The sequence below is a fragment of the Ostrinia nubilalis genome, chromosome 26 (assembly GCF_963855985.1).
Source record: "Ostrinia nubilalis chromosome 26, ilOstNubi1.1, whole genome shotgun sequence".
Lineage (NCBI taxonomy): Eukaryota > Metazoa > Arthropoda > Insecta > Lepidoptera > Crambidae > Ostrinia > Ostrinia nubilalis.
The window spans coordinates 3,411,645-3,439,079 of NC_087113.1; the positions used below are offsets into that span (position 1 = coordinate 3,411,645).

A 27,435-nucleotide genomic window follows, 5' to 3' on the forward strand; every position below is an offset into this window, starting at 1 on the left:
ATGAAGTCAACAAACAATAAATCATCACAATTTTGTAATAATACACTTACAACAAAACAACATTTAATTTTATTGGTACTCTGTACACAAATAAGCATTATAACAAAAATTAAAGCAATAAGTTAATAAGAGCGTACATTATTTACAATACTAGCTTTCCGCCCGCGGCTTCGCCCGCGTGGAATTTTGTCTGTCACAGAAAAACTTTATCGCGCGCGTCCCTGTTTCAAAAACCGGGATAAAAACTATCCTATGTTCTTTCCCGGGACTCAAACTATCTCTATGCCAAATTTCATCAAAATCGGTTGCGAGGTTTAAGCGGGAAAGCGTAACAGACAGACAGACAGACAGAAAGACAGACAGACAGACAGACAGACAGACAGACAGACAGAGTTACTTTCGCATTTATAATATTAGTTGGGATTGCAAGGTAGCCTAGTAAATCCGATCTTTTTGAAGCTATTTTCACAGGACTTAGTGGCACAATAGACCCATGTCTTATTCAAATAATACGTCGAGCTCACGCCATTTTATGATGGGATTATAGAATAATGATGGTCTTCATGGCTCCTTGGTCCGACCATAACGATTTGGTGGGAGCCAACTCCGAATGGGGCAAAACAGAAGGATCATGTGGGAATATACCCCTTCACTCATGGGCATAACTGATGTCCATGAAAATTTCTCATAATCCACTGCTAAAATTGTACATATTCATAATCATGGTAGCTCCTCATCTTTTTTTACTGGTATACCATCCAAGTCTACCTCTGTACTTGGGATTAAAGGAGGTTTAAACCCTCCATACTCTATCCTTAGTTTGGTCACTTTAGGAGTCCGGTCAGTCCGTCTAACTTTCATTTCTACAACATAATCTTTGTTGTTCTCCCACCAGTTATCGTAGTTCTGCAAAGGGGGTGGACCATAATACTGGTTATTAGGGGTATTTGTCACGTAACTTATGTACTCTGCTAGCGACTTTTTGATGTCATTCACTTTGTGGTTACTTCCATTTCCGTACTGGTACGACGAAGCGTACTGGTTACCCCAATGTGTGCTCTGAATTTGCTGCTTCTGCCGATCTTTTAAGGACTGTATATTGGCTTGCATTTGCTGTATGTCTTTTAGAACTTGATTTGAAGACTGCTGTTTCTGATCGTGCCGTGTATACTGAAGGTTTTGTGTCGCTGGAGCCTGGTGCGATCCGTGACCGTAGTTGTATCCGTAACCCAAAATGGCGACTGGTTTCTCTACTATCCTATCAACTGGGTATGGGACTCTTACTGGTACATGCACTTGCTTTTCTACTATCCTGTCAACTGGGTATGGGACTTTGACTTCCACTGGAACCTGAACGGGGTAAGGTACCTTCTTTTCGACGATCTTTTCAACTGGATACGGTACCCTTTTCTCTACTGGGTATGGTTTGTCAACGTATTTAGTGACGACTACAGGTTTTTCCACAATTTTCTCGACAACCGTCGGCACTGGGTACGGAACTTTTACGGGCACTTTCTTCTCGACAATATGATCTATATGCACGGGATAAGGCACCTTTTTCTCCACTATCCTGTCGACTGGGTATGGTTCTCTAACGTGAACAGCGTAAGGAACCGGTTGGGGTACCGGTACTTGAATATGAACCGGTTTTTCGACGACCTTAGTCACTGTCACCGGTTTCTCAACTATCTTTTCGACCGTCACTGGTACTCTCTTCTCAACAGGATACGGTACAGGTACCTTAGTTTCATAATGGACAGGGTAAGGTACCTTTTTTTCTACTGGGTACGGTACTGGAACTTCCTTGTGAACGATTCTATCTACGGGAACAGGCTTTTCTACTTCAACGGGTACTGGTACTGGGGTTTCTATTGGGACAGGGTATAAAACCTTCTGTTCTACAGGCACCTGAACTTCATATGGGACTGCCACAGGGGTCGGTATTGGTACCGTTTGGATTACTTGCTTTTCAATCACTTTTTCAACAGGATAAGGAATGTGAACCGGTCGATCAATGAATACCTGTTGCTCCACTGGATAAGGAACTTTGACTTCTACTGGGTAAGGATGATGTATGTTTACAGGGTATGGTTTATCGACATATCTAGTCACTTCAACAGGTTTTTCTACTATCTTTTCATAAGGCACAGGAACGGCTACTGGCCTGTCCACCGGTACATGTTTGACGACTTCCACTGGTTCAGGATAAGGCACTTGTTTTTCAATAAACCTATCGACGAATTTCGTTATTGGTACTTCTTTTTCTATTATGATCGGTTGAATGATTTTCTGATTATCTGACCCGTAATCATAATAATTAATCAGCTCACTCCTCTCATTGCTGGAATCATCTCCTGGTTTTACGTGAACTTCTGATTGCATATTTTCACTTGTATCTATATTCTCTTTTGAACCATTCTCTTGATTTTTATCTTCATTTTTAATTTCATTGTTAGGATTTCTTGCCACACCATATTTGTAAAGTAAATTATTCATATTTTTCTGAATTTTCCTCGACGATTCTATAGATTCCATATACTTGCTGTACAATGTTTTTGCTATATCTAACGGACCTTTGTTGTTAGCTCTCCCTTCGTCTAAATATTCGTGCACTTCCACGTCATTTATGTGGGTTATTGATACAGGGATAGATTCTTGAATTTCGACAAGAGTTTTTTCTTTCTTAGGACTCTCAACCGTTTCTGGAATAAACTCACTATCAGATGCATCGTGATCTTCAACAGAGTTTAGAGTATCAGTATAATTAGCATTCAGAAGTCTTAAAGCTACTGTGATGGGTGCTAGATATTTCTGTCCAATAGGTCTGGGAGTTACGTTTATCAAATCTTCTTTATAACTTTTCTTTTCATCCTGTTCTTTATAATTATCTTCTAAAGTGTTTCTGACACTAACAATCTCATAGCCGTCTTCAATATAAGGAACCATCGTAGATACTAAGTTATTTACAATTTGTTCTTTGTAATTATCAGCGGATTCTGCTACAACAATGGGAGACGCAAATTTGTACTCGTTCGAACCTGTCTGTTTCACTTGTTCTTTAGATTGACTGTTTTCAATATGATCGACGATTTTACCGAATTTAGCTTTGACTGTGATTTTGCTTCTTGGATGCTCGTACCTATATTTAGTTTGTTCAGCTTTCAAACCAAATCTGGGTCTGGGTTTGATGATATCGTCTGTATGGATATTAACTTGCTTTTCTACAGCATGATTGATTCTTAGCAAATCCTCATTTGATATTAAATCTTGCGTTGATGCTACTAATTTCGATATCCCATCGTTATTTTGGTATTCTGTGTTCTGTGTCAGTGGAGTTACGGTTGTGTAGTAATATCTCTCGCTTCGTGCATTATCTCTAGGCGATTCTACTCTAAAGTGGACCGCTCCTCTGTAAGTGAGGGGTCGGCCAGTTGTATCTTTAGCGCCAAAATTACTATTAATATCACAATTAATGTAGCTAGGACTTGGTGTTGATACTCTGTTTGGCTGGCTTATTTCACTAACGCTTTCTTTTGCTACCGAATCCGAAATGTTATCTTGCGAACAGTTGGCGTCTTTGAATACTTTGACTACCGACGACGTTAACACCTCGTGATCTTGCTCAGAAATATCCTCTTTATGAAGAGGTCTTGAGCGTTCATTTTCGCTTGCTTTACCATCGTTCTCGTTCTGTGCCGGGTGTTGTTGTTGAAGGTTGTAAAGCTGTGTTGTGCCGCTGTTTTGAGGGTAGAAGAAGTTTGGAGTAGGGCTGTATTGGACTAGGTTCCCAGGGATAGCAGTTGGTAGAACTTGGACGAGCTCCTGGTTGACGGCTGATGGAAACTGTTGCTGGAGCAGGAATATTTCAACTGGAGTACTTGGAGCACCGTTTGGAAGTCCTTGTGGATGGAACTGGGTGTTGTTAGCTCCTGGTAACTGGAATGGCTGGGGTATTATCTGAAATGAACAGAAAACATTCATGTACTTCAAAGAAGAGTTTTTGTTCTAAAAGTGGCACTCGTATTTCAACTTCATAAAATACCACAGCATGACAACTTTCGTGCTTTATTTTATTGTAACTAAGGGTTATTATTTCAAATAAGACTGATTTCCTACAAATGGACGACTTGCGTCCAGTTCAAAATGTCCTAATCTGAAATAGTCCTCAAACTAATAGAAACACAGCCACCAAGTGATTTATTATTAGGTAGGTTTATCACTAGATAGGGACAACACTTATAATTTTTTTTTAAATAAGTAGGTATGTTCTATCAAAGCCAAAGCTACATTAAGCCTACAAACTGCAAAATATAGGGTGTTGATAAGAGGATCTTACATTCTGGTTATTCAGCTCTATCGCCCTCTGCCCGAGCGCAAAGTTGGCGATGTGCGTGTGAGCGCCATCGCTCGCATTCAGCGCTAGGGCTCCGTGGTAACCGGAGCCGTCGGCCGCATACCGCACGCTCTGCTCAGCCTTTAATAAGAACAGAACAGAATTAATGAGGGTTTCCTTGATTACATCAAGAAACGCGGCCATAACAGCGTATTACACTTGAAAATTTCGACAGGTTCATCCAGTGTCTAAGTAGCTCAGTTGGAAGAGCAGTCGCCAGGCAAGCGGAAGGTCATGGGTTCGAGTCCCGCGCCCGCCTTTGGCAGTTCGATTTTTTCAAGTTGTTTATTTAAAATTTACATCAAGGAAACGCAAACGCGGTCGTCCAAACAAACTTGGCGGCGCCGCGGCGCTAGCAGACGAGGCGAAGAAAATCAGCAAGACTTGGAGCGAGATCAAAATATATAGGTGAACTACACTAACCAACCAAAACAAGTTCTGTAACTTATGCAAAATACCTATAGGCTTAGCTATAGTAGGTAACTGTACATATTAAAGTATCTGTCTCTTGTTCTTTCATGTAATTGCCCACTACAACATCATAACGAGAGTGTTTATCAAATTAACCTGTAATTAATAAGTTGTAACTACTAATAACCGCGCATTATAATTATGTATGTTGAAGCCATAATAGTCAGGCTATGAGGGTAGTTTTAATTCAATTTAATCAATAAATTTTATAATATTATAATTATAATTATTATAATATTAGTAGGACTATCGCTTCCTACTCACTTCCATCAGCGAGCTTTTCTTTCACCCTTCCTTTTCTTGGATACGCACCTCATATGCCTCACGCGCACGCACACACACACACACACACACACACACACACACACACACACGCACGCACACACTAACTTCACTCACAAACACAATCTGCAATCATCCTACACTATAAGCCTTACGCTAGTCCATGTGCATGGATGGAATTGTTTCTAAATTTTCCTTGGGCTACGCGATAATTTTTTTTAATGTACGTATTCTTACTTTTTTGCTTTTTTTCTCCTTATACTACTATTGCAACTGCGCTGTACTATGTATGTATACATCGATACGTATCTTGTATGTTCCAACTGTCAATAATGTGGGGGGGCCTGGCGACCTGTGTCACAGGTTTCTTTGAAACCTACTTCAGGCACCAGTCTCTCACAAGTGATAGGAATTAAGCTAAGACTACTATTATAAGACCTTGTATTTAAGTACGCATGTTTCCTACTTTGTGAAGAGAGAAATAAACAATTTTTATTTTATTTATTTTACTAGCTGACCCGGCGAACTTCGTACCGCCTTAGCGTAGAGATTTTCTTTATATTTTTTTCCGTAAAAACCTTGTACAGAGTATTAGAAAACTACAAAAAAAAATCAGCCAAATCGGTCAAGCCGTTTTCATGTTATGTCGTGACAACGGAAAACGGGTTTCATTTTTATATATATGTCGCAGTCGGATTGTATAATCCGCCGTTTTACATTACCACTAGGCATTTTACATTACAGCTCTGTTTTGTAATACAGCGGTTCAACGTTTAGGCGGATTGAATACGGCTGAATGAAAATCCGCCAGAATGTATTCGGCGCCAAACGTTCTTCAATACGGCTAGCCGCAATGTAAAACAGCGTGTCATTACCCGCCGCTTTGACAATTTTTAGTTCCCATTTTCAATACCGTGGCGCTGCCTGACATAACAACAACAATGGCATCGGATGCAGAAAACGTGTTGCTAAATTACGGAGTTATTTCTGAATTTAATAAAGAAAACGTTATAATTATGTGTGTCGACAGTGAGTTTAAGAACAATTTTAACTTGCAATTGTAGAATTTCTATTCTTCACAATGGGGAACAGTCAAAAAACCGTGGACAAGGGACCGAGTTTTGGAGGTTTATAGCCCACATCAAAACCGCTAAAGTGGCTATGGATTCTGGTGTTCGGTGGAATCCTACTCAATATTATTGATGCAAAAAGTATGATATTATGACAGTGGCCGGTGAAGATTTTGAGATATCTTTTAAGATGTTTTTACCTTGTGATTACTCATTATGTTTAAAAATGACTAAAGCCAAATATTTTATTTATTATTAACTTTTAAAAAAAGTTTATTTGTATTGAGATGGCTGTCCCCTGTGATTTATAAAAATACTAAAAAATGACTGAAGCCAAATATATAATTTAGTATTACTTACAGTAACGAAAATAACTAAGGAATATCGTGAGAAGAAATCTGTCTTATTAAAATTTATTTTTATTAAACATTGTTTTATTTTGTAAGTTTGGTCACCCTACAATCTAAATAGTAGTACGATGCGGCTAAACGTGGGCCGCCGTATTGAAGAACGTATCGCAATGACAATCCGCCTAAACGTTGAACCGCCGTATTACAAAACAGAGCTGTAATGTAAAATGCCTAGTGGTAATGTAAAACGGCGGATTATACAATCCGACTGCGACATATATAGATAATCTGAAGTGTAAGTGCATTTTAAGTGTTATCACGGTCATTTCCAGCAGAAAACATGAAAGTATCATTTCCTGAGGAGTCTTTAATCATCATATTCAAATTAAGAAAAGCTAGGTAAGTACATCATAATATTTCCATTAATGTTATGTATCAATATAATAAAATGTAATTAAAAATTGGTAATATAACGCGGGATGCAGGCCGCCACCAACCGTGCGATGTGGAAGTCATTGGGGGAGGCCTATGTTCAGCAGTGGACGTCCTATGGCTGAAATGATGATGATGATGATGATGATGATGAACGCGTGTACAACCCGACTAGAGGATACAGTTCGAAATAGAGGAATTGGCCTACACTTACACTCCCAAAGCTGACCCTACGGTCAGTTTACGCCAAATCATCTATTTGCGTGGTAAATTAGTACTTAGAACATGAGCTCGTAGAACTCTTAACCATTGTTGGGGCAGAAGTCCTCGAGTGGCGACCACAGATTGGTTCGGGTTTCCTACTCTATGGGCTGATCGATATAAAGAAGGTCGCGGAAAACACCTGGATGTGCGCAGCGCGTGACCAGTGTTTGTGAAAATCCTTGAACTTTGTCTAAAGCCCGGTCTGTGAGCACGTAGAATTTTGTCCAATGACCCCAAGCTACCCATCCTTATCGCTCGCGCGTAATTATGTTGCTGTCGCGCTCGCACACTCACTGCGGGCGCCCGTCGCACAGTCGCGACAGCAATATAATTAGCAGTAGACGTCTTTGATTCGTCGCAGCGTGGGACGTCCACTACAAGGTGGACCGACAACATCATAAAGGTAGCAGGAAGGCGCTGGACGCAGGCGGCTACCAACCGGGCAACATGGAAAGCATTGGGGGCGGCCTATGTTCAGCAGTGGACGTCCTATGGCTGAGATGATGATGATGATGAGACGTCTTTTGGTTGAAGCGAACGATATTAGAGAGGATCGTGCTTCTGCAGTGGAGACTAAATGACCTGACGATAATTATACCTGTGGCAGTTTGACGTAGTAGTGGCCGACGGTAGAGGGCGCACCTGGCCCCAGCTGCCAGCCCCATTCGAACCGCGCGCCATTCTGGACATGCTAATGATAAAAATAAGTAATTAAAAATTAATTATCTACAAGTTGTAAAATACAAAATCTATTACAAACTAAATAAGTTTTCAGTTTTATGGTAACTATAGGTTGAAGAGGCAGTGTCGTCCGTGCATTAGTCATTTTGGAAAAATAGGGGTTAAAGCCCACAAAATGGACTGACGACCTCTTAAGGTAGCAGGAAGGCGCTAGATGCAGCCGTTACCAACCGGGCGATGTGGAAATCATTGGGTGAGGCCTATGTCCAGCAGTGGACGTCATTTGGCTGAAACGACGACGAGGTCTATGTTCAGCAGTGGACGTCCTGTGGCTGAAATGATGATGATAAGCTTTTTCTTTATTTTTAGAACTAAGTAAACTGATTGTGCCAAGACGATGATCGTGTCTAAGTTATGGGATCTCGATACAAAAGTTTACTGAAATCATTTCAGCGTTTCAGGCGTTCAAACGTAATAAATAGAGTTAGGTAGGTACATAATGTAGTTAAGCAATATTATTTTTAGTTCTAGATTTACTCGTAAATGACTTTAATGCATATTTAAGACGTTCGTAAATCAGACGCGTCGTGATGTTTAACACTAGAAAGACCAAGGCAGTCAAATTGGCGGCAAAGCAATTTCATTCTGCTCTCTAAACTTCACCATATAGGTATTAGAGGTATTGTGCTAGATATGTTCATGAGCTACCTTTCTGACAGGGTGCAATACGTTACGATTGGCAATATCACGAGCCGAGCTGAGTCGATAGCGTATGGTGTTCCTCAGGGCAGCGTTCTCGGTCCGACTCTGTTCCTGATATATATAAATGATCTGTGTAAATTGAACTTACTTTACGATATATATAAATGATCTGTGTAAATTGAACTTACTGAATAGCAAAATTGTTACATAATATGCTGATGACACTGCAATCATTGTTCATGGACGGAGTTGGGACGAGACGCGCTCTTATGCTGAGTCCGCATTGTACTCGGTTATGATGTGGCTGTCTAGAAATCTGCTTACATTAAACTTGACTAAAACTAAATTTGTCACATTTGCTCCTACGGTCGCATCACAGCCTAACTCGTCATTTACCATATCTGCTCACCAATGTTGTATGAACTCAGTTGCTCCTTGTTCTTGTGTCCCAATATCACGCACGCACACTATTAAATACCTGGGTGTCATGGTCGATAGTGTCCTATCATGGAGTGAACACATCAAATGCATGACGTCACGCATTAGAAAACTAATATTTGTTTTCAGTAAACTCAGAATTGGCGCAGACTTAGCCACTTTAAGAACTGCCTATTTTGCTCTTGCCCAGGCAATAATTACTTATTGCATTACAGTTTGGGGAGCCGCTGGTAAAACAAAGTTAATACAGCTTGAACGGGCTCAAAGGGCAGTTCTGAAAGTAATGGCATCGAAGCCAATCAGATATCCCACCATAGAAATTTTCTGCTTCTGGGAGGTTCTTTCTGTCCGAAAATTGTTTATCGTAAGTGTTGTTTTGCGTAAACATAAAGACCTTGTCTTTGATCCAAATATATCGCTGACTAAAAGAAGAAAAGACATAGTATGTGTTACAGTGGGGTGTAGGTTGGTATTGGCAAAGCATCATTATGATTATATAAGTCCCAAACTTTACAACAAGGTTAATAAAGTACTGAACATTTACCCTCTAACATCACATAAGTGTAAAGCCCTTCTGAGTAAATGGCTGCTTACCCTTGGTTATGATGAGGTGGAAGCCCTGGTTAAGTAATTTCACATACATAAACTCACACTCACATCACACACAACACATCACACATTACACATCAAACACTACACGTCATACACTACACATCATACACTACACATTATTCACACACTGCTATTTTTGTTCTTAGTTAAATGTATACCAACTTAATGTTATTTGTTAATGTCTTTGTCTGAAACGCCCGTCTACTTAGAGGTGGGCGCTAACATCTGCGACACAGTCTTAGACTACTGCAAATGTTAACGCTAAAATGATTGTGTAAAATTGTTTCTGGTTTCAAATAAAGATTTATTAAAGATTTTATTATTATTAAAGATTGTTAAATATTTCACAAACTATGTTTTTGTTTCTTTTCATATTTTATGACTTTTCCTAATTTGCTATTGTTAAGCTAAATCTTTATGAAAAAGAAAATAACAATATGTTGTATATGAGTTTCGATGACAAATACCTACTAAGACCGCGCACCGTCAATGTGACGGCATACATATAAAGGCGGCGATAAGAATAGTAAACAACGATTTCTTCAAACTAATGTGGATACTTTTGTTTTTATTTATGTTGAATTGAATTCTGAGTAAGTTATTACTGCCTAGCTTGTTTACATTTTACAGTAGACATTGGTTTCGTTCAGTGAGCAGTCGTGGTTATGTGGTTTCGAAACTAGTACAACCCTATTTCCAAAAGGGCCGAAACGTAACCACTGACAACTTTTTCACGTCTCTAAATTTGGCTAAAAAACTAATGGTCGAAAAGACTAGTATTGTTGGAACAATGCGGCATGCAAAAAGAGAAGTACCACCGATTTGTAGAGGTATTCGTACTATAAGATATGAAACTTTCATAATGAAAACCGAGACCGATATAACCCTTACTACCTATCAAGGAAAACCAGTAAAAATTGTTATTATTTTGAGTACTCTACACCCCAACGTAAGCATAGGTACTGATAAAAAAAAGCTGCCCGAAACAGTTGAATTTTATAATGCAACAAAATTTGGTGTAGATATCATCGATCAAATGGCACGCAAATACACGGTAAGAGCTGGAAGTCCAAGATGGCCTGTTCACGTTTTTTTACAATATACTTGATTTAGCAGCTATAAACTCGTGGTTCTATATCAAAAAGTCACAGGAATAAAAATTTCTCGTCATGATTTTATCCTTCAACTAGTGAGTGAACTACGTGAAGAGTATGTGTCAAAAAAAATCCACTTTAACTGCGACTCGGAGACAATAAACTAATTCTGAAACAAGTGAACCATGTACTACAAACAATAAGAGGCGGCAATGTCAAATCAATAGTAATTGTAAAAAAAATTAAACATGTGAAAACTGCACTATCTGTAAAAAAGCTGTTTGTGGAAAATGTACAAAAGAGTCTAAAAAAACTATTACTTGTTACAAATGTTACTAACTTTAATGCTAAATTGTTTACTACTATTAAAAATAAATTTGATTATGATTATGATTAAAATCTGTAATAATTTCGTAAGTATTTTCACTTAATCTCTAGTGCCGTCAAATTGACCGCTGCGGTCTTTGAAGGTATAGCATGCAGCCCGGCCCTTCTAGTGTTAAAATTATGCAGCATGACATGACCTTCATAAGTGTATTATCATAACTAAAATTGTTGACATTTATGTGGGTTGTTCAAGCGTGGACGAGTTGACGGGGAAGTAGTTAACGATCGCTGTAACCATTAATTAATAGCAATTACACTTTCTATCCACTTGCATAATACTTATCATCACCTGATTGTACACAACTGATGTATCAATGGCAGGCTCATATTATAGTATAAATAGATATTTGCTCAATGATAGAGAATTTAAGCGACTAAGAACTCGTTTAAGTTTTTACCTATAACCAAGTTCTATTTTTGTACAAACTCGAGCTTTGGGGAAGCCAAGTCAAGGAAGATGATGAAAAACTAATTAGGTAGGTAAGTACGAGTAAAGGAACTTTCATTTTGTGTTGCCTGTGCCTTAGCTTTTGCAAAGTTGTTCCTTTGTTAAGATAAAAGCAAAGCAAAAGTTGTTTTTAAAAGGCTTTAATGCTTAGTTAGTTTTATTACGAGTAGTTATCTTCATACGTAATTATGTAGGATAATAGAATAGGAATGTTTAATTTATAGGACTTATCTATCCAACTTAGAATAAGTAGCCCAAAAGGGCCTACATTACGAGTATAAATAATAAATAAATAATAAAATGTTTATTGCCAATAAATCTTAATACAAAATATTCTTATAACTAGCGGCTTCTGCACTAAGCATAGCTTGTATCGCAGTAGCCTTTTTAAGTTTTTACATATGTATTATCTTTACTTTGAGGTCTGGGAACACAAATTCAGGCAATTTATTACTGTAGTTAAATTAAGATATAAAAATATAAAACGTGGTATCAAAAAAAAATAGTTACAAGGCTTAAAATGAAGTCAATGTTTAAAAAACTTACTCTATTAGAGACTGACAGTTAAAATTACAATTGCAATGAAAATTGAAATTAAAATTACAATTAAAAATTACATCTTATGTAATATGTATAATATTATTTAATATAATATGTAGTCATATAATTATAATAATTAACAAGAAATTAGTTAGTTTATGTGTTGTGTGTTATGTAGTGTGTGGTGTATGTGTGTGTGTGTGTGTGTGTGTGTGTGTGTGTGTGTGTGTTTGATTTTGATAATATTCAATGTTTTAACTGTAATATTACAGAACACATTATATTGTGTTATTGGGTGAGCCTACCGCCATATTACCATATTACAATAATCTATAGATTAAACGTAAGATGTAAGCACAATCAGGTTTGTTTCTGGGTCAATTATTGAAGATGACGACGCGAAGTTACGGTGTTTGGTTTTTCATTGTTTTTGGCACAAATACATCGAGGAAGTTGGACTGATCCAGGTCATGCACATAGACTGAAAAATGTGTGGTGATGTATGAAGAGATTGTTGGTTTTGGTGGAAAATTAAATTATACGGTAAAGTCAAGAAAGATGGCAAATAAAAACTTTGGGCATATTTACATAGGTACCCAAAATGCAGGGCCAAATAATATGGTTGGAGTTAGATGCTAAGTAGAGTAGATTTACTAATTAGTAGGTATCTAATTCCTATTAAGCTATTTAACTTGAATAACTAGATAGCTTTTCTTATTTTGCGGCTAACAAGATTTTCATAATACTACGCTAATTGAAACAAAAAATAGGTAGGTATATATACGAGAATCTAAAGCTTTTTGGCACAAATAAAAACAAAAAAAGTAGCATTTTTATGTAATTTAGGTATAGTTTTTTTTCTTCATTTATTTTTATTTTCATTTGTTTTTCGGGTCAAATAAAAACTTTCTATTTCTAAAGGCTTAATTAATAATTGATGTTCAAATAAAAAAAAAACAATTAGTTTTATTAATAAGCTATTTGTTGCTTTTGAGTCGTCTTTTTCCTCAAGCTCAAATACTCGACCAGCAAAATCAGTTTTAGCACGTAACCCATAGTTACTGTCCATATGCACATGCACATACCATATGACATAAGGAAGACATAGGCTCGGCATCTGGTCCCGGCAGGCCCATATACGAAGGAAAACCAGGAGTAAAAGCGGTGTAGCCACGAACGATGAAAGTGGTCCGAGCAGACAGTTTTTGTAGGGTACGCCGTGCTAAGAAAAGCTAGGTCGTAATTTACTTTTGATTTTCAATTTTACTACGCGAGAATATTATACAGGGTGTAATTTTATACTTAATCAAACAAAAAGGATTGCTTTTTTGAAAGCTTTTTGAAAAACTCCAATTTAGCCCTAAAAACTGCTAAAACTGGTGTGATTTTACACCTCATAAATGACTGTGGTGTTAATTGACATTAAAATAAAACATTTTAATGTTTAGTTCATTGAATATTGAACTGCTGTCTGAAACATTTTTGTTTTTACATCAGAATTCCGGAAAGATGTTTTAAAAGATAAAGATAACCTGGGTTTCTACCGTATTTTAATAAGCTGTTAATTTTTTGGTGTTATTGAGTGAATTAACAAAGAGTTACGGCAGAAAAAGACAAGCATTTATCAAGTATAACTTTTTGTAATGTTTAGTAGTGCGATAATTAATATTTTTCTCCCAGAATTTTGTAGAAATACTGCAGAAGAGTGATCCTTCTATTGAAACTAAGTCTATTATATTAGTTATGTATAAGATATGAAGTGCTCATACCTACATGTTAGTAGATCTACGTAATATAGAAGCAATGAAAGTTCAACCAAACCTTTCCATGACACGTGAAAATTGAAGGGATTTTAAAATATATTGCATGTTCTTTAGCAATAAATTAATAGTTACCGTGTCTATTGAGACCGCAATAAATATAGATCCAATGATCGATAAATAATCCGGTCCAGTTAGAGCGTTTACTTTTACCCATAAACTTATGTAAGCGCCCTAAAATTACATAAGTGAAGCTTTAGTTGTAAAGTAGCAAGGGTAAGTACGCCCACTAGCTATAACATATACTACCGCTCGTATTTACAAACGATGCTTGCTTAAGTCAAGCAGCAAATCGAACGCATAGAGCTCTGTGATTGGTTCGTGTGTCACCCTTGCGTCCACGCGCACTGTGTACCTACCTAATGTTTGTGATTATTGTAATGCATTAATCTTGCAAATACTTATTAGTTAGAAACATTGTATTTACTGGAAGAGCTTTGAAAAATATCAGTTCAAAACAGTTATATGCAAGTATGTAAGTAATGTAAATCAATCTTATTACCCATACTTCTTTCTGATCTGTGTCCTTTGTATATGTTTAGAGTTTTGTAAACTTTGAAGGTAAGCACAACAACTGCCGCAATTGCCTAGCTCTTTTTTTCTTTCTTTATATTTTTAAGACAAAATATAACATGGAACGACATTACAACTTCGTTCGTCGTCCAGCAGTGGACGTCTTTCGGCTGAAACGAACGAACAACTAACCTTTAGATATTTCTGATAGAAAATATTTTTACGAAAATAAAGATTCCATTTCGTTAGCAACTCTACCGATCGTCTCTACATTACATTTGTACTTTAAGCTCGCCTTGTCTCCGGCAGTGAAAGCACGAGTTACTTCCACTTGGTTGAATAGAATTATGATAAACGGAGTATCAGTTAAGTAATATTAACCAGTAACCACGGATTTGAAAGCCGATTTGGAGTAAGTGCCCAGTTGAATTGGCTCGACTGATAATTTTATCTGTAAGTTAAAATAAATAAGTGGGCGGACGTGTAGCTTTGACTAAAATGGACCACCGTTTATCAAGATTTTGATGCAAATCTTATTATTAGATTAGCGCTATATTTTATCAGTAAAATCAGGGTGAAGTGTATTTTTAATTTTAGAAATCATTAAGGACTGAGATTATAAGATAGTTTTGAAAAATACGAAATCAAACAAAGCTTAAGTTCTTGTCAAACTTGATAATGTTTTAATCATTACACTACGCAGAATTTCTTATGAGGTGACTTTCCAATGATTTTAATTTTTTCCCCTATTTTGCCTCTTTTTAGGGTTCCGTAGTCCTGACAAGGAACCCTTATTCATTTGTATTTACAGCAGAAAGCCTAATCCTACCTTTTGAGGTCCTATATAACTCAACCTATACCAAAAAACCAAACGGCATCAAACGGTCTCAGAACAATTTCCAGCAACTAGGAAAAGTATAATACACCATTTCACGCCATTTTAACAAGAGTTCCGAGTTCCAACATCTGTGTATAAAATGAATTGTTAACGTAGTTCTCGGATCATTTAATTACGAGTACCTTCGTCCTCCTAACTAAAAACTATAGTTTTCATCCATTGTACTCCATCTTAGATAAGACTCCATCTGCATTTGCTATTGTGGATTGTGCCGGTATAGTATCGTATGAACTTTCTCCGGAAATCGGTAGTAAAGTATTGTTTCGCTTGCTATGGACGTTTGACGTTTATATGACTAATAAATAAGGGAAAATGGAGTAGTTTAATGAACTAGGTATTGCGAGAATTTCGCTTTTGCGGCAATATCATAGTTACTTACTTGTAAGCACAAGTAAGTAACTATGATATTGCCGCAACTCTCTCTACGTCTACAGGCGGTCTGACGCACATTGTTTTTTTAACATTATTAACAATTTGCATTGCACAAATTACTAATTGTCCCACTAGCCCCTCGTGTTAAGCTAAATAAGCTTGTGTTACGAGTGGGCTCACCATAGTAGCGGTGGGATTCGAATCGAACCCGCGTTCCTCGGATCTCAAGTCGGCCAGTCCGGCCACTTCACCGTTGGGCTATCGTGGCTATAAAATGTGTACTCGATTCAGGACAGTAAGTGCATTTCTCATAATCATATAATATGGATTTCGTATATTATGCACTTTTCTATGATATTAAATGCACATTTTTGGGACGATAGAGTTCATAATGTAGTAAAGTTGAGAATAGAGTTCTTTGTCTGACTAATTTTACACTGTTTTTATGTTTTACTAATGTTACTTCGAAATAGACGTTAATCACTAACAATAAATTATACTTATTGTATTTGCAGCCAAATATTTCTCGTTTTTAACGTCACATTACGTTACTGAATCATCATAACAACCAGTTTTATTTAAACCTACATTGCGATTATTTTACAGTGTAAATATTACAAAAGTAATAAAATAGTTAGGTATTAATAGAGCTATTACTATTAAACTACTGTTTACTTCAACTGCAATAAAGTATTTATTTTCTTCTTTTACAAAATAAATTGTAAATTGTTACTCACAAGGTTTGTATCTTGTGCCCAGGCGCAAGTAGTTACACCGAACGCGATCCACGCGCGCACCCACTGAAATAAATTAATTTTATCTTAATTAAATTAAGCTAAGGTGAAATCAATTCAATTAGGACTGAAGCAGGTTTGTGAAAGATGCCGTTCAGGCAATTAATGTAGGATTGGCTGAAGTAATTAATAATAATTAGATGATTTTCTAATTAATAAATTAAACAATAACTTAAGGACCACACGAAAAAATAATCCAATACAATTTCACATGCAAGACTAATGCAGTCTACACACACCAAACCACCGAATCCCGACATGAGTCGTCGATTTTTTATGTTGTCGTTTTACATTCTTTTGAAATAAAGCGACTGACCACCAACACCTTGTGGCCTCAGGTCGTCGTCGTCGTTTCAGCCAAATGACGTCCACTGCTGGACAAAGGCCTCCCCCAAGATTTTCCATAATGAACGGTCCTGCGCTGCCCGCATCCAGGCTCTTCCCGCTCATAGTTACCTTTTGTATTAATATGTAATGAATCTTGAATCTTTTAGGTATATAAGTACTTGAATGAATTTTCTGTATTTTTTGGGGTTTCTTTTTACACTCATAAACGGGTGCGCTCAGGCATGGTCAAACAAATATTTTTGTTGGACAACGAACCAGCTAGACTGACCTTATGTGCAGCAGCCCTGAATTAATGTGAACGCTAAATATAACCGACGGATATTTGTTATTTATGCAGTTATTTGCATACTAGTCCCGACTCCCGGCGCTGCTCTATATCCTGATTGACCATGCCCTCAATTTCTCTGGCTTTCACAGTTAGTTTAAACCGCGGATTAGTAAAAGGCTGTTTAAGCAAATTCCAATGCTTGGAAATGGTTTCTCCTACTTGGTGACTTAGTAGTCTAAGGTTTGTAATTCCCTAATGATATTTTTATGCTATAGTCAGTCAGTCAGTCAGTCTTTATGCTAGTTTTTTTATAATTACCTTATTTCTTGTTACCCATCATCATCATCATCAACAGCCCTTTACAGTCCACTGCTGGACTATGAGTATTTCTTGTTACCCATTTGTACAAAATTCTAAAATATTCTTTGTAATGCCGAAAACTTACAGTGGTTTTTCCCAAATGTTATGTCTACTTATTAAGTTCTTGTTAAAAAGTTTTGAATTTTCCAGAAAAATCTCTTCTGTCTTTGCCTCATATTTTATATGGAAATTGCCCTTTGGTTAGATATTCTTATTTAATGTAAATTATGTAAATATTGTTAAGATTACCATGATTCGTTGACGGCGCACCAATGATGAGCGTTTTGTGTTTTACTCGCGGAAGGAAAATACCTGAAACAATAAAAATACAGTTTAATAATCATCAAAAACAATCGCATCTAACAATCGATACTCAATACTCAATTCTTTAATGCATAATGACAGGTGATAACTATGAAAAAACCTTGAACACAATGTCATAGTCTCAAACTTGTAGTAACTTAAATAAATAAATTTTGTATTTGTAAACTAGCAAACCGTGTACTATGGGAAATTGGGAATCAGACACCATCTAAATATACATAATACTCGTAACTCAAAGGTGACTGACTGACTGACTGACATAGTGATCTATCAACGCACAGCCCAAACCACTGGACGGATCGGGCTGAAATTTGGCATGCAGGTAGATGTTATGACGTAGGCATCCGCTAAGAAAGGATTTTACGAAACTCCACCCCTAAGGGGGTAAAACGGGATCCACGCGTACGAAGTCGCGGGCGGCCGCTAGTTATGCATAAAACACTTTTTAATTGATAGAAAATTATGTATTACAATATTTAACAGTTCCTTAGGCTAGCCTAGATAAAAGTATTAATTCGATATAATTTCTACTTCACCGCAAATACCAAGGACAGAGAAAACTGTGGTCGTTTCGGACCGCGAGATGAAAGTTTAACCTAACACCAGATGAAGCGGTTTTAATTACAAAATGTATTAATTTAATAATTGTAAAATGCAGTGCCCTTATAGAGATCCCTACTAATGACGTTAAATTAGAAATACCTACTAGAAATAGAATAGAATAGGTACTAGCACGTTAGTACGTATTTAGAAAAAACTTAGTAGAATAGCATATTTGATTATTAACAACTTTGTTTCTTAAAGTTAAAATAAGAGGGTGCAATGGGTTACCTTAATTTCTATATTTATTCAATCGATTAAAATTATATTGCTTGTCATCCCATTGAAATACAAGTGTGATTTTCAGAAACACAAAAAGTAGACCAAATTAAACTTGTTATTTACTTAAAAAGACGAAATGTGAAGATAAATAACTCTTAAATTCATGACACACCTCAAAAATTGTTTTCTATAATTGCAGACCATTAATCCCAAAAGAATAACATCTGTTATGGGAAAATGGTATTATAACGTCTATTTTTGGCAAATTAATAGTTTTACAAACAATAGGACATTACAATGGAATCCGACGTAACTTTAATGTCTTTCTATTGCATAAGATTATAATAAACTTGGAATAAGTAAGCTCAGTTTAATGATCACTTAATTTTGGACTATTTTATGGACGACAAACTTACTAGGTGGGTTATTATTGGCGGTCAAGCTGTAGATCCTGGCTACACAGGAGTTGCGGCGGCGGGAACGAGAGGTGGGAATAGTCCCGTATTTTATGGACGACTCGATTGACAACTTGTAGTAGATTTTTAAGAGAGATCTTCTGTCATTAATTATAGTCATTATCATCAGGTCATTTAGACTCTACTTCAAGAACACCTTCTAATTTACTAGATGCTAATAGAGGACTTGGCCTCTCCCGATGCCAACCAGGATGGTTTTAGTAAGCCTTATGTTCAACATTTAATTTTGTCCACGTGTCTCTTAGTTGCATTTAACACGACTTACACGGGTAAATGGGAGTGATCGACAGAAGAACGTGTGAGGACTTGTAATTTTTATACAAATAAAAAAGTTCAAAAATCCAATAACTTAAGTAAGAAAGTCACGAACATGCTGATATCTTTTATCTTTTTGGTAACAACACCTTTGTATTTTAATTTATAGTTTTGTCGGAGCATAGAGGTGCGAAACAATGTCTATTATTTGTGTTTTCGCGAATTTTAACACACGTATCTAACGCTTGTTTTGTTACTTTCAATTAGAAATTAGCCGAATTGTTTTCAGATGTATTCTGAAATGGCGTGGAAATGCCGTATTTATAGCGCTTTTATCTAAGTTTTATGATATAAGATATATACAAAATAAATAAATTAGATAAAATCCGATTTGTATGAAAATTAAAATAATTAAAATGAAGATATCAATTTTCTGACTTCACCATACCATTTATATGCCCATGTTAACATGGGCTAGTGTCGGCTCATATACCCATTTACCGAACACCCTGTATATAACAATCGAAAAATTAAGTAGGTATAGTAAATACACTAAAGCTGTGTTGCATAATCTTACTTCAACTTTAATAAACGTCAAAATTCCGTCAAACTCCATACAAACACATCGGTTATCGTTAAAGTTAGGTGGTGAAACTCAGCCTAAGCAAATAAGCTTTTTCCCCCAGAGTCGCTCTCATTGATTTAGACTGTCAAAGCCCATTCGTGAAAAAAAATTAAAAATCTTTTCAGTTCCTACTATTCCACCAAAGAATAATGATAAGTACCTACTGTTTTACTTAATATTTTGACACGAATCTAATTCAATGATTAATAATAGATTTTTTTCCGGGGCTCTACATTTAATGAGCTAATGAAATATGGGAACAAGAATAAAACAATTACAGACCAACCGTCATCAACTGTCAAAGCCTAAGTCGTAAATTATCAGCTCTTGATCGACGGCACGTCGCAGTTGGATTGCTATACGAGTATTTCACAAGTTTAGAAAGAAAGAAAGATACATTTATTACAATGTACATCACACAAATACAGGCATGTTTTTCACAAGTTTACGCATCGTTATGTTTCTGTTAACTAGGAAGTTGACTGCGGTAAATCAATGCGTCGAAAACAGAAAACTTCCGTTGCGTGCGTTTGTCACTTTATCGCACGACTGTTTTGTTTTAAGCCATTGATTTACAGCTTTGCGTATATCGTATGTCGGTACTTAAAAATGACACTAATATGTATTAATGGGACTTAATGCCTTCATGCGTATGAAAAGTAGTAAGAACAGAAGCTCCAGTATGCAAGCAGTGAATCAAATAGGGGAAAGTCAAACTGTAAATAATTTTTTTTTGGACTATCCCCAGTCAAAACTTAAAATGGCTTATTGTGAAACATTGCTGACTTTGTAACATATGAAGTTTAGGAAAGATCAGTGGTAAAGTGCCTTGATAAAATTTACATTCTATTTTGAGGGTTACAGTAAGTCCCACTGTGCCTTACCCCAACTGTGGGGTAGTAAGGCTACATGCTTTAAACTTTAAAAAGTTTTAAACTGTCATTGGACCCGCAACGAAATTAATCAGAAGAACATAGGAGGAGTTCGAAATTAAGGTTCGACTTCCCTCCATTGCAAAGCGGATGACAAACAAAGGTTTAAAACCTTTAAGAAAAGATTATGCACCACGGACAATAAAATATATCAATTAAGGGGGCCTATCTTATAAGGTAGGTAAGGTAGCAGCCAATCTTGAAGTCAGGTGTTATCTAACTATTCGACTAATAGATGTAATTAATCGGGGCCCACTTTTAACGTGCATTCCGAAAGATGCTTGCCATACCTAATTGCAAGTAAGTATGATCGGAATGGTCACCCATCCGCATCCGTCCACGGCATCGTTGCTTAACTTTGGCGATCGCGACCAAAAGCGCTGCGGGCATTGAGCTTACAAGTTCCTGATTTTGTAACAGTTAGGTAACACTATCTGCCAGATAAATTAATGGAGAGAGTATACTGTTGTTTGTTTTTATCCTGAGAGTATATTTACTCGCTTTCAATGCACAATCTCAGACAAATCCGTTCTTCCGTTGAAGCGTGAGACATTTTGTTCTAACAATATACCCATGTTAACAATAGTGTTCTAAAATACGTGAATATTTAGGTATTATAGAATACTAGCTTTTGCCCGCTGTTTCACTCACGTGTATATCAATCAGTCTCAGAAAGACTTTATCGCACATATTCTCAAAATCCGGGATCAAAAATTGTACTATGGTCACAGGTCCTATGCTCAACAAATCAGCCCTTACGAATCACTCTTATTTATTGGTGAAAACTGCATGAAAATCCGTTCAGTAGGTATGTTGAGATTTTCGCGAACAGAAAGACAGACGGTGAAGGACTTTGTTTTAATATAAGCGATTCTTTCGTTTCTCTTCTCACCAAGTTATTCTATGTGACGATTACGATCTGATAACATGGTGTTAAAAACCTTACAGTTTCTTTAAATTGCACTTGAAACAAATTGACAACTCTCACATGCTTACCGATAAGTAAATATGTAAAATTAAATTACCCGCGAAGCGATATTAAACTGCAGTTAACAATAAAATGTATTTAGGTAAATAATTTAGTTTATTTATTTATGAAACAATATTTAAAGATTGATTTTATTAGTGATTTTGTTTTGCTAAAGATATTTTATTAACAACATTTCATTCTTATGGCTCTAACAGTACCTACGACTTGTATGGTCGAGCAATTTGCTTTTTATAATGTGGTGTCATTTCCTGAAAAAATAGAAGAAGAAGAATAGAAGTCATGAATATTCTTACAGAGTTTTCGGAATGTTTTCATTGAATAAAAATACTGTAAAAATTTACTAACTTCGCTTTCATAAACGCCTCCTATAACATGTAGTAAGTGTTTAATGTGTTATTAACAAACTGATTAGAAAAACATGCTATCTATGATCACATTTTATAACATAGCGTGCGGTTTCACTAGATTATGAGCTAGCTTAATAACTGTAAACTTAATGAAAACAAGAGTGAGATGAGTGCATGACCTCACTTCACTCTCATTATGTTCCACAGACACGAATCCTATAGAATGTAACCATAAGACATGTATTTAGACAAAGACTTATTTAAGTAATAAGTATACTACTAGACTAAATCAGAATACACAAGGTATACAATTTTAAACATACCTTTTCTAAATCAGAAACATTTATTTGCTTTTTAACATGGTTTTATATTACTAGCTTTCCGCCCGCGGCTTCGCCCGCGTTTAATTTTGTCTGTCTCAGAAAGACTTTATCGCGCGTCCCTATTTCAAAAACCGGGATAAAAACTATCCTATGTCCTTTCCCGGGACTCAATACTCAATACTCAAATCTTTACTCAAACTATCTCCAAGCCAAATTTTGTGTTACTAGACTCTAGCTAGCTAGAGGTTTCGCCACAATAGTCCAGCTTCGGCGGGGATCGAACCCGCGTTCCTCGGATGAGATCCGTCCAGTCCGATACCTTCACTGTTGGGCTATTGTCGTTTTTAACAAAATACAATTTTTTAAACGAAAATGTATAACTTTTCAATATTATTAACAATGCAATTAGTATGAGACACAAATACTACAAGAACTTCCTAAACGCTACTTAAAAAACCTTCAGCGTGAGAACATCCTCAATCAAGTGTGAATAAGTTTTATTTATAACTAGGTATCATTTTTAATATTAGTAGAAGACATTTTACAAAAACGGTATACATCTTTCATATTATTTAATACCTATTATTTCAGTAGGTACCTCAGATCATAGAAAGGGAACCCTTCTATGATCTGAGGTAGGTACGTAACTACGTACCTATACAGTTAATTAGTTATTGGTCTTTATTTTATCTAGTTAAAGATATTTTAAAGCAATAACAGCTAAATTATGATTCTTGGTTATAGCCATTTTGGCGATACCTAGATTGGTCTTCTTCTTCTTCCATTCTAAAGTACGAAATTATCTTCATTCCTATCTATCTTATCAGCAAATCCTAAAATTACACTAAAGTGAATATAATTTGTGTGTCACACCAGAGAACTGAACTTCACCAAGAAAGATCTCTACAACTAAGTACACCACAGACGCTGTTAATATCCAATTGGTTTTTGTCTATGATTTAAACGTTAATAGTTCAAACTAGCGGCCGCCCGCGACTTCGTACGCGTGGATCCCGTTTTACCCCCCTAGGGATGGAGTTTCGTAAAATCCTTTCTTAGCAGATGCTTACGTCATAACATCTACCTGCATGCCAAATTTCAGCCCGATCCGTCCAGTTGTTTGGGCTGTGCGTTGATTAAAAACTCCGCACAGCAGTGCCTAGAGGTTGGCAATTGGCATGTTACGACAATGGACATAAATCTTCAAAAAACTATTAAAGACAAAATACCCATTAAGTCTCGCATACAAAGCGATTCTTCACTCCGCACCAATTGGAATATTTCAAAGTGATGAATGAAGAAAGAAATCTTACTTTCGTTGGGCATTTGTCATTATAATTTGTTCATTGATACCATCTGTGGGTATAGTCCGTCTGAAAAACTATAACTTTCTTCTGTCTTGTTATGAAATATTACTTAAATCGTCTTTTAACTCACTGTTTGGCAAGCAGATAGTTATTATTATGTAGGTAGTATTAAGTATTATGTATTTGATAAAGTTGAGCAAAGCCACGTGCAAAGCTTTCATAGGTCTATTAAATAGGATTTAACATACGAGTATAACGATGACACTGTGTATGACATAATGAATTGACGTTTATTGTTTTAATAAATTCAATTCCTGAAACTCATCAAGTTGAAGATACGTAACTTCATCGTTAATTGCTTAATATTATAAGTGATTATAATAAAATAATACTAGAATTATTAATAAATAATAATGATGATGATTTCAGACAGCTGAATTCGTCTGTTAGACGTAAGCCAAAGAGCGCTACAAATCTTAGATCTCTCGCTATCTGAAGATTATGAGTCCATCGAACACTCTTTAATAAAATTACGCAGATTTCATTATAAATTTCATATTAATTCAGATATTTACTTACTTACATTGTATGTATACTTATTCATTTACCGTTTGAACAACTTATTCTGTACCCGTATAGGAGGTTCATTTTTTACGGAAATATTAAATTCTCTAATTTTAAATACCATAACAACTAATTCTTATAACCAAGAAACAATCTTTTAATCCAAGTTTTTGTGACCTGAGTGTACATAATTGTAATGCTTTATGGCACGGCAATTAATGAGTGTAAGACACACCTGCTTAGCTCGCTAATTAGGTGTTTTAAAATCACTTGTGTTAATCAATACACACAATCAATGTGTTTTTAATGCATGTTATTCACCCCTTAGAAAATTATTAGAATGTGTGTTTCGTTTAGCTCAACATACCTACTCGGAAAACCAGCTGATTTTGTAGATGTATGAAAATTTTCATACATCTACATTTTCAGTTACCATGATGGAAGTCTGTCAAAATAATTGTTAAATTAATGATTATCGATCGAGCTATTAAACTGTATTTGAAAAAGTTAGTAGGTAGTTATTCCGAACTTAGCAAATACAAAAGAAAAAAAATAATTGTATTAATTTTAAAAGCTGTTTACAGGCATTACAATTACTATATTAACAATCCAATAATAATAGGTAATTCATCAAAATAATGATTATTTTATAACTGTGGGTACTTAATTCCAATTGATAATTGACACAATAATTAAGTCTGACAATTTGACGGTAGTCACTACCGTTACCACGATAATACTTGTTACAACTGACTGATAAGTGGTGCCGAAGTTTTAATTATTCTTGTTTGTTAATTTAACGTGCGTTGAAAGTTCGTTAACACGTCTAAGGCAGTCTGTGGCAAAATAATCAAGAAAAAGGTATGATTTAATACGCCAAAAACACTTGAATTCTTCTTCGTAAAACATTGAGATTTCGTGATATGTCAACAAAGTAAAGGTTAAATATTAAGTAATAATAATTACTTTATTGATATAATATGTATTTTTGAACATGTTTTATATTGAATCAAATAAACGTTAAAATCGTTGAAACCCTTATTTAAAAAGAGTGACTAATTCCTTCAGCTCACTATGAACATTACTTTGTGAAATATTGTTGTACACTTATACGAACACCTAACGGAACATCAGAAAATTTTACAGTTAGTAAATAATAGTAACTATAATAATAATAAGCCTTATAAAGGACTGGGCCACTTTTGACCCGTTAGTGAGTTCCAAAGCGTAAAAATAATAATAAAAAAAACTATAATACTAACTAGATCATTAAATAAATAACTCAATCCGCAGTTAAAACCATTTGCGTGATAGCGACGCGTGCGCAAACGAAATCGAGAGTATGTCGATCGATTACTACGATTATACATAGTGACGTAATTACATATGCAACTGTGTTGATCGACAAAAAAGTAGGAACAGACACAGCTCAATTGGATGTAGTAAGTGAGTTTTGCAATGTTTTTGCTAGCACGAATGTTAGTGTTATGTGCGTGTTATTCCTATGTGTTACTAAAGCAGCAATTGTAACTAGTAATGTAACAGCCAATTTAGACCATTGTTCAGAATTTTAACTAGCCCCAAAGGTGTAAGGAGAATACGCAAATCTCAAGAAGCATCTTAAGAAGGTTTTTGACACTATAAAATGGTCCTGTGTGAGTTAATAGAGGTTGTATGGACTTTAATTCGATACAGTCATACAACACACCAATTAAAACTGGTAATCTTTCAAACAAATAAATCTATAAATAAATAAATAATAAAATAAATAATAAATAAATAATCTCTATTTGGGTAATTTTTATCATTTTATTTACATTAATTCCGGGGACTATTGATGTGAATTATACTCGATCCAGTTTATTACCGCACCAAAACTGTGTCACACACATGTCACATTTTATAATAAAATTGGACTTATACCACTTAATTGGGTATTTGCCATTACTCTTCAATAAATTCTAAAGCACAACTTTTTAAAAAGGTACTTCATTCAGGTCTTAAAAACTTAATTAATTATAATTATATTACCTGTAAATTAAAATTTTTGGTTGCATTGTAATTGAAACAATCACAGTTGACAAAATATACTTCACGGCTAGTATTGCTGCCAAAAAAAAAATATGAGTCTCGTTTTGACAGTTTTAAAAAGTACGTCGATTGGTGATTTCAAATACCCTAAAGATAATAAAAAGAGGAGCTACTGCGTATAGTTTTCACTGTGTCAGTAACGTGACAAGAAGTGCTTTTTCATGTCCAGAATAGGAAGCTGAAGTCAAAACATGAGCCAAAAAACTAAAGTTGTATTAAAATGACACTAATGATAGCATTAATCTTAAAAAAAAATATTTGGCGATTTAATATTCTCATAAATAGAGCACGTACCTACTAAATAGATTTTTAAATTGTTTAGTTGTCATTTGTAAATTATTTTGTAAACTGTTTATCATGAAATATTTTGGGAAAAGCAAGTTTTGCCAAATGAAACATTTGGGAAAACATACTTTGCCAAACAATAATTTGGTAAACAATAATATGCCAAAAATGACATTTGCTAATTAAAAATTTGCTATAAGTTGTTTTGCGAAATGAAAATTTGCGAAACGTTGTTTACGATGTGGTAAGTAAATTTGGGAAACGTTTTTTGGCCAAACATTAGTAATCCGTAATATTATCTATCTATTGTATACCTACCTGTATTGACATATAGTTTTATTCATAATTTCATGAACCCCGATTTCAATACTCTTTAAATAACTAAAAACTATACAACAAATACTCACTGCTATCAAATACAAATCACGCACTAACATACACTAAAATAATTAACACGCACAAGCAAAAAAACATGCACACTTTATAATATTTCGTCAGTTGATATGCACTTTTTTAAATTCCCGCGCTAGTGAAAGATTCACGCGTCAGTCGACCG

The 27,435-nt window shown here is 35.6% G+C and overlaps 1 protein-coding gene across 1 annotated transcript; it reads right to left on the bottom strand.

The window, feature by feature from the left end:
- Nucleotides 1–51: 51 nt before the first annotated feature.
- LOC135084686 (titin-like) lies at nt 52–27,435 on the bottom strand. The gene is made up of 6 exons (XM_063979457.1): nt 27,287–27,435; nt 17,787–17,849; nt 16,505–16,567; nt 7,861–7,953; nt 4,337–4,474; nt 52–3,957 (listed from the first exon to the last, which is right to left on the bottom strand). Exons 2-6 carry the CDS (start codon nt 17,787–17,789, stop codon nt 721–723), a joined length of 3,534 nt encoding a protein of 1,177 aa, XP_063835527.1. The 5' UTR covers nt 17,790–17,849; nt 27,287–27,435; the 3' UTR covers nt 52–720.

What these genes read in the sequence shown, in the direction of transcription:
- LOC135084686 (XM_063979457.1), bottom strand. An exon ending in ACTACGTCAAACTGCCACAG is followed by an intron (nt 4,475 to 7,860) that starts GTATAATTATCG and finishes TTCTTATTAAAG; the next exon opens with GCTGAGCAGAGCGTGCGGTA. An exon ending in TAGAGCTGAATAACCAGAAT is followed by an intron (nt 3,958 to 4,336) that starts GTAAGATCCTCT and finishes TGTTCATTTCAG; the next exon opens with ATAATACCCCAGCCATTCCA.